Source organism: Panicum virgatum, chromosome 3K (assembly GCF_016808335.1).
Source record: "Panicum virgatum strain AP13 chromosome 3K, P.virgatum_v5, whole genome shotgun sequence".
Taxonomy (NCBI): Eukaryota; Viridiplantae; Streptophyta; class Magnoliopsida; order Poales; family Poaceae; genus Panicum; species Panicum virgatum.
The window spans coordinates 47238274-47246715 of NC_053138.1; the positions used below are offsets into that span (position 1 = coordinate 47238274).

The window sequence follows — 8442 nt, forward strand, 5'->3', positions numbered from 1 at the left end:
TTATTCTATATTACGAAAGTTTTGCTGAAAAATATTCCTTTTTAGAGTTTGTTTGAAAAATTATATTTAAAAATTATGTACATAAGTTATAAATTTTCAAAACTGTATAGCTGTCGAGGAGTAAAGGTTCAGATCCAGAAAAGGAAACTTGCGTGGTGTCCGAGATCGCTCGCTAGCAGCCTTTCTAGCCAGCGTTCGCGGAATAGAAGGGCCCGTCTTTGTGTAGCATTCAGCATGCAATGAATATGATTGCAAAAGGAGAAAAATAAATAAAACTAGTAAAACAATGACAATATATCGCCCACCAAAATAGTAAGGTCAAATAAATAAAATTAAATACAGAAATCCAAACAACCAATGGCAGAACTCCTATCTCTGACATCGCGACCCCACCAAGTCCACTCGATCAGGCAGCAACCAGAGCCGCCAGCGCCACAGCGACAGCCGCCCCTAAGAACCGGCCGCCGGCCGCCGCCGCTCTGCACGCGCCGCTCCTGCCCGCGCCGCCGTTGTCCCCGGCGCCGTCCCCTGGCTCGACCCCGCCTGTGCCCGAGAAGGCCGTCCCGGCCGGTGGCGGCGCGAGGACGCGCTCCTTGGGCGCCGGGGGCGGGTTCTTCAGCGACGGCGGCAGGCCCTGGCCGTGCTCGACCTTGACCTCGAAGCGCATCCCCTGCTGGCACTGCGCGCCGCCGTCGGCGTCGGAGAAGAAGTAGTTGGCGCCCTCCTCGACGAGAGGGACCGGGATGGTGTTCTCCTCGAGGCCGCCGCCGCCGCCGTAGATGTAGGTGACCGGAGACAGGTCGTCGGAGGGGTCGCAGAGGTCGTAGGTGGTGGCGTTGGTGGTGTGCACCACCGACGAGTTGTCGTTCGTCTTGAATACTGGTAATGGCGAAATCATGGGCAAAACAATGGTCAGCTTGGGTTCGATTTTCCACTGTTCTTGTTCTAGTCTAATATAAGCAGGTTCAACTGAATGCAAGGTCTTTGGATTAGCTACTAATTCATGTTTATAGCAAATGGTAGTACAATGTTTGTGCAGTTTGCATCGAATTCAGATACCATGAGTTCACGCAGCAATTTGCTACTTAATTGTACGGTGGCAGGATCCTCTCTCTGCTCAAGAGAAAACGGCACACATGATTTTCCTTAGCTGTTTTCAATGAGATATTTGATTCGACTTCATGGCAATCCAGTTGGAGCTTTGAAGTAGATGATTTACAAACAAACAAACAAACAAACAAACAAAAAGAATCTTTCAATATAATTCGATGTGTCAGCACGTGCAGCACAGGATTCCCATTTGGGGCGGTGCATTGGCTGGCGCATGTGGCATGACAGCTTCTCGATTTTGACCTGGCTGGTGCTTAGATCTGGATCTGAATTCTAATCTCCTAGTAGTTTTTTACTGCTAAATTGATCCGCAATTACGAGTCTGTCGGTGGATGGAGTCAGGAGTCCAAGATTCTAGCTGGACCAACAACTGCGGTGCTAAGTACAGCATCACTCAACATTGGCCAAGTAACCTTGTACCAATTTGAAGCCGAACTGCAACTTTCTGAAGACAAATTGGTGAAGATCATCAAGTTTTCCATCATCACATTTACTTGAAATAGGAAATTAAGGCATTAAGATGAACCTATTCTTCCACCTAGAAATGCTACTTAATTACCCTTCATTGCCCCCATGGCACATCGCAAGTTTCAGGCTATCAAGAGCATGGGAGTAGTACTCAGTACTCACTAAAGAGTAAAGACTGAACAAATCGCAGTGCACACTGAAGAAAGACAAATTAAGCAGCAGGGTTGTACCCAACCAATCGAAACGGCAATATATGATTTGGAGAGGAGGCAAGGCAGGCAAGAAAGGAGAGAAGGACGACGTACTGAGGTAGTCACCGAGGTAGAACGTCTCGCCGTTGGCCCAACCGGAGTAGTTTCCGGAGGTGGCGTTGGTCCTGGCGTCGAAGAACCAGCCGTCGGCGCCGCCCACGGTGTGGTTCCGGTACTCGGGCGCGTCGTCCGCCGCCGGCGACGCGGCCCGCGCCGCCGGCAGCGCGGCGGCCGAGAGGAGGACGGCCACGGCGAAGGCCGCCGCGGCGGGCAGTCGCGGGAGCCGCGCCATGGATAGATCTTTTGCACGCGGCCGGGCGACCAAGCTTAGCTCGATCGAGCGCTGTCGGTGGGGAGCCGCCGGAGTGTTCTTGGGAACGGGGGGGGGGGGGGGGGGGGGGGGGGTGGCGGGGGAGCAGGGATTTTAATTTGTGCGCGACCGGCTCGTGCGGCCGCACATTGATGCAGTGTGCCGCACATGAGCGGGAGCGTCAACGAGAGGGACGTGGCACCGTACCATGGGGCAAGTAGCGGCGTCCGTCGGTGGCCTGCGCTGCTGGTGCAGCCTGCAGGGCCAGGACACCGGTCGTTTCCTGAAAGATGTGATGATGCGACGTCCCAACAGGCAACAGGCCACCTCGATCTTCTCCTTGACACCTAGTACTGTACTATTAGTTAAGTTTAATTCGGCACGTAATTTTTTGTGTTCAGGTCCACACATGTTTGCTAACACTCGTTTCGTGCATCTCTTCTCGTCGTCTTCCAAATCTTCTCTGTCGGTCGGTTCGTTGGTAGCCTGGAAAGCGGAAGCAAGATGGGCGGAGGGTAGAGCGCGCGGCCAACCAGGCAGGGCGCGCGCACCGACAGTAGTTGGGCGCCCACGCGGCTACGCTACCCACCTGCCTTGTCATACCGTATATACATATTTTCTGATTTTGCACACCAGTAATACATTTTTGGCATGAATACAGGAAATTATGCAAGAACATCACTTCGACCTCTTAAACAAGTGGCGATTTTTCCTACAAGATTTACATGTTTTTGGAACCACTATGATGAATTCAAGAGGACCGATGGTGAACACTCTCGGATAATGAGTGATTGACAACGTGGTGTGAATTTAATATCTATAGACTCTGATGTGCAGTCAAGATGTCACGTGGCGGTCGACGGATGCGGTGAAGGTCAAGCGAAGGTTCATGCCGATGGTCCAAGGACAGTGAAGGATAGACGCGAGTAGGCTTGGACCAAGTGACTCAAGAAGTATGGGTGGAGTCGCAGACGATCCACGTGGTGCACTAAAGAGTGATAGTGGAAGACAGTGTTAGTTGAGTCAAGAGGGATGAGGTGTCAAAGGCTTGATGGAGGCTGGACACGCGTCGCCATTGAGGAGGTCACGTGGGGTCCAAGCGGAAATGAAGGGTTGGGGTGGTTTGGGCCTCAAAATCATCGTGCAGACATATTTTTTGGATTGGGCCCCAAAACTAGGGGTGTGTTCAGTGCGGCCAGGTGGTGGAGATGAGGGCACGTGACGCACTCGTGAAGCTTCCGTCAAGGAAAAGCAAAGTCATAAAGACGTTGTATCCGTCAGATGCTTCTAGAAAAAGATTTGGCCCAAATTTGAAATTTCCTCAAAATCGTTTTTTAGCTCCCTCAAGCTTTCTAGGAATTCGTGGTGCGTTCTTTTTTTTTTTTGAATTCACTCCTGTCAATCCATGATGAGATGAACATGTTTCTCAAGTTTCACCTTGATCCGTTTTGTATAAAGGAATGGTTTTAGATTTGAAGTTTTGGAGCTCGTGTTCTTGCTTCCTTCCTTTCTCCCTCTATTCAAGTGCTTCCCAATAGCAGCGAGGACAAATCACCGGCCCATTTGGCTTATGGGAGAAGCGGCTGGCTGGTGGTTTGTTGCACCTCCAACTCAATCATAAATGCCTAGCCGAATAGGGCGCACGTCGGGCGGAACGACTATACATCGCCCGAGCGATGGAACCATGTTTTATCACCTGAAGGTCTCCGTGTGGGCTGGTTTGATTAATCCAGCCCAATTTGCATTTCTATTGTCGCCCACGGCTCAGGTGTTTCAACCCGTAGCTTAGGTGTCGATCAGCCCATTAAGAAATTTTGTGGCCTATATTGTAGGTTTGTTATCTTTTGGAAAAAATCCTTTTTACCCCCTGAACTCTTGGCCGAGTCCGAGTTTCCTCCCTGAACAACAAAATCGGCCGAACTGGCTCCTCGAGGTCTCGAAACCAGTCAAATGACCTCCCTGAGTGGGTTTGAAGGCTGTTTCGTCCAAGCTGGCGCCACGTCGACGCCATGCGGCTTATATGACGTGGCACAGGCCCACATGTCATCTCCCACGACAAATACATCCCGCCGCCGCCGTCCGCTCTTATCCACTCGCATTCCCCATTCCTCCCAAACCCTAGTGGTAGGGAGAGCTGAACTACCCCATCTTCCTCCATTCCCCATTCATCCCAAACCCTAGCTAGCGAGATTCATGGCTGGATGTCTCTTTCGGTGAGCTCCAGCCCTGGTCGTGGCTCGAGGAACGGCAATGGCGTGCGCCGGCATTCACCTATCCCGTACCGGAGAGGGCCGTTCGATTATGAGCCGACCGTTTTCTGCCACTGTGGCACAAGGGCTGCGCTCTGGATCTCCTGGAGCGATGACAATCCTGGAAGGAGGTATTTCAAGTGCTACAATGCTCAGGTAAGTTGAGAGATTTGGATTGGATTTAGTTGATTTTGCCAATTTGCTGTTAAATGGATGTGCGTCCGTGTTGGATCTGCATTCTGGAGGTTGCGACTTCATGGGATGGTACGAAGGGCCTGTTGATGTGTTCGTCCATGGCTTACTCATCGACCTCTGTGACACCGTGTGGGCTCTGAAGCGTGAAAGGATGGAGCTGAAGGCTGCTCTTGAGGAACAGAAGAAGGAAATCGATGCGCTGACGGTGCAGAATGAAGCTCTGAAAGCCGTGAACAAGGGTTCAGTGCTGAAGTCTGTGATGAAAAGGGTGTTGCTGTTTGGTTTGGTTGTTCCAATTGCTGCTAGTGCTACAGTTTTCATGCGCCTAGGTTAAGATGGAGGAGTGACATGTTTTCTTTTGGTACTGATGCACCATGAAGTAGAGGTGTTAGTAATGGCAATGCTCTGGATGGTAGGTTTGTGTTGTAGTATTGACAAGTATGTATTGGATCTGTTAGTATGTGATGGATCTATGCTGGAACATTTGTGCTGGAACATGTTATGGCACTTTGTGAACTCTCGTAACTGTTGTGATGGAATTAAAATGTTGGAATGCAAGTTAGGGTTATGCAAGCAAAATTGTCATTGAATTCAGTTGTGTATGTTATGTGAGCCATTGATACAAAAATGTTCATGTCATGTCTCAGAAAGCATTACCAATGCACAAAATACCTTGATGCCATAATTAGCCATATTGAATATTGAATAAGTAAACCAAGTTTCAGACCACACATAATTAGCCATAGTGTTTGGCATACAAAACACAAGAGGCCATAGAGTTTGGCACACACCACAGACAATACGCCATAGAGTTTGGCACACACCAGACACAATAGGGCATACAATTTGCCTTACAGACCACACAAATAAGCCATACAGTTTGGCATACAAATTGCAAGACACCATAGAGTGGAATCACTTCACAACTTTGCTGAGTCCCAGGGAGGAAGAAGAAGCATAGGCCCTGGTGCAGTGGCCCTCTTTTTGACTTGTTTCTTCTTTGCTGGTACATGTGTAGAACATTGTACTGAAGCTGATCCAGACCTCATGTTGATAGTAACAGTAGATTGTGCTGTTGAGCCTGGAGCATGTGCAGTCAACTGCATTGTAGCTGACCCTGATGCACTGGTTTGAACCCTTGCCTTGGCCCTACTATGCACAAATCCTAGACTTTTTACCTGCAAGGTGTAAATAAATAAATGAATGATGTAGATGTTCCAGTTCTTTTGCATTTCAAGTAGGAAAAGTATGTGTTGAACTTAAATTGGACATAGAACTGTTGGGCCCAACTGAGTCTTGGCTTCCAATTCCCAAGGAGAGCTTTCTTTTGCTACTGATGTTGCCTTGTTGAGTACCAGATTCAGTTCTTGGAACAGGAATAGGAGCAGTAGCAGGAGCAGATGCTCCAGTACTAGTAGCAGGAGTAGGAGCATTAGCAGGAGTAGATGCTAGATTACCTTCACTGCCATTGTTGTTTGAAGTATTGGCTTTTCCATTCCTCCTATCACAAGAGGACCTATTGTGGCCAGTACATTTGCACTTGGTTCATCTAATGACAGTTCCCACTCTTGACACATTAGTTGTTTTTGGTTTTTTATGCGGTTCTCTAGTCCTTTGTGTCTTGGATCTACCTGGCATTTTAATATATCCTGGAGCTCTCAATTTTTCTCTGTTAGAGATTGGCCAGCTTTCTTGTCCTTCAACTAGCTCTAACCAGTACTAGTAAGTCTTTCTCAAGTTTTTCACTGTGTAGCAGTCTGCAATGTAATGATCCAGACTATTTGACTTGAAATATATGCTCGATATTGCATGGCCACATGGCAACCCAGATAGATTGTGAACCTATGATCCCAATGCTTGACCTCAAATTTGTCTTCTCCATTACTTATTGCATGGCAGTAGCTTGGCATTTTGATGTATGGATTTAGCTTTTTTATAATGTTTGGGCAAATTGTCCCCATCAACCTTTCTGCTTTGCATCTTTGCTCCTGAATCCTAACCATAACTTTCCTTCTATTCCTTCTAATTGCCTTTAACATGGTGATGATAGGAAAGAATCTAGCCTCAACTATCCATTTGTTGAAGGACTCACAAAGATTATTATCTACTGAGTCACAATTATTTCCTAACTTGAACCAAGCCCTACTCCAGTGTTGTGGATGTGTGTTCAATGTGGCTTGAGCACCAGGTCTAGTCTCTTTTGCCAACCTAGCTCTGGCAAGATTGAACAACATTGGGCATGGAGCCTTAGCACAAGCCCAGAACATGTTCTGCCATTCTTTTTTATAGAACTCCTTCTTTCAGTTTGCATATATATGCCTTGCACAGTTCCTATGTTTAGCTTCTGGTGCCCATTTGCTAACAGTATTCAAGATACCCTTTTGCTGGTCAAATATAAACACCCACTCTTGTCCATCACCAACTTGAATATCCCTAAATAGCAGGTCACAGAACCAATCCCAGTTCATGTTGTTCTCTTTGTCCATGACAGCCCATGCAATGGGATACATTTGGTTGTTGGCATCCCTTCCAATTGCTTGTAGCAGCTCACCACTAGTTGCACCTTTGAAAAAACAACCATCTAGACCAACCACCTTTCTACATCCTGCCATGAAACCTTTCTTACATGCATCAAAACAGACATACATCCTCCAAAATATTGGTGCGTCAACATTAGGCAGCTTGTTTATGACAACTGTGCTTCCAAGATTACTTCTAAGTAGCTCCAACTGATAGTCATACAGCACCTCATATTGACCTCTGGTTGCATCATAGGCTCTCTGCATAACAATAGATGTGGCTCTCTTCAACTTGGAGATGGAAACATCAGCAAACATCTCTTCTAAGAATGTATTCTTCATCTGGGCAAAATTCCACCGAGGGTTTGCCATTATGAACTTCTCATACTTGGCAGCTATCCTCCTAGCAGTGACATGCTTGTTATCTTTCCTCGGGGACAGGTGTGCTCATCTTTAAATGTGGCAATTTGCCAGCTTTCTGTCCTTTAGTTCCTAGAGCACAAACACACCCAAGGATAGTGTTTCCAATCACATTTAGGCCTGACTTTTGTTGGCTCATCCTTGATGAAATTCACAACCTTTCTTTCATGCAAACAGTAACTTATGATAGCCTCCTTGAATTCTTTCTTGCCACTGAACTTCATCCCCAACTCAAATCTTGGGACATGATCACTTGATTTGAACCCCCTATAGTGCTCCTTTTCTGCCTTAATTCCCCATCACTGCCTACCTCATCAGCTGAGTCCTCATCATTTGATTCCAAATATGGAGTACCATATCCTTCACTTTCCACCTCATCTTGAAATCCCTTTTCAGCTTGACTGCACAAAACCACATCATCTAGTGAAGCCATTTCACCATTCCTCAACTTCTTCTTGAAAGCTCTGAATTTTCTCAGGATATCAGCAGCTTCATCATCTTCTTCAGAGGAACAATCATCACCAGGCATATAATCACTATCTTCTAAGTCATTTGATACATGATCTTTGTTGGATGGCATTGCCATGACTTCCTTTCCCAACTTGCTAGGACTCCTATAAAATTCTTGCAGCCTCTTAATTTGCTGCTCAGCTTTTTCCCTAGTCTCCTGTCTTGTTATAATGGTCAAGTTCTCCTATGGTATTACTTCAACACAGTCATCTTCTGACATTTTTGCCTGCATATCCACCAGCTCATCCTCAAATTCACTGACATTCCTGTCCCCATCTGATTCTTCACAATAACCTTTTTCTACTGGAGCATCCTCCACAAAAATTTCAGCAACCCCTCCTTCAACAATGCTATCTGACATAAATTGACAAGCCTTATTATCAAGCAACACATGCAGGCCATTATGCTGT

The 8442-nt window shown here is 47.0% G+C and overlaps 1 protein-coding gene across 1 annotated transcript; it reads right to left on the bottom strand.

The window, feature by feature from the left end:
- Positions 1 to 244: 244 nt before the first annotated feature.
- LOC120699382 (cucumber peeling cupredoxin-like) lies at positions 245 to 2280 on the bottom strand. The gene is made up of 2 exons (XM_039983358.1): positions 1884 to 2280; positions 245 to 879 (listed from the first exon to the last, which is right to left on the bottom strand). The coding sequence occupies exons 1-2, from the start codon at positions 2119 to 2121 to the stop codon at positions 407 to 409; spliced, it is 711 nt and encodes a 236-aa protein (XP_039839292.1). The 5' UTR covers positions 2122 to 2280; the 3' UTR covers positions 245 to 406.
- Between the last annotated feature and the right edge of the window lie 6162 nt (positions 2281 to 8442).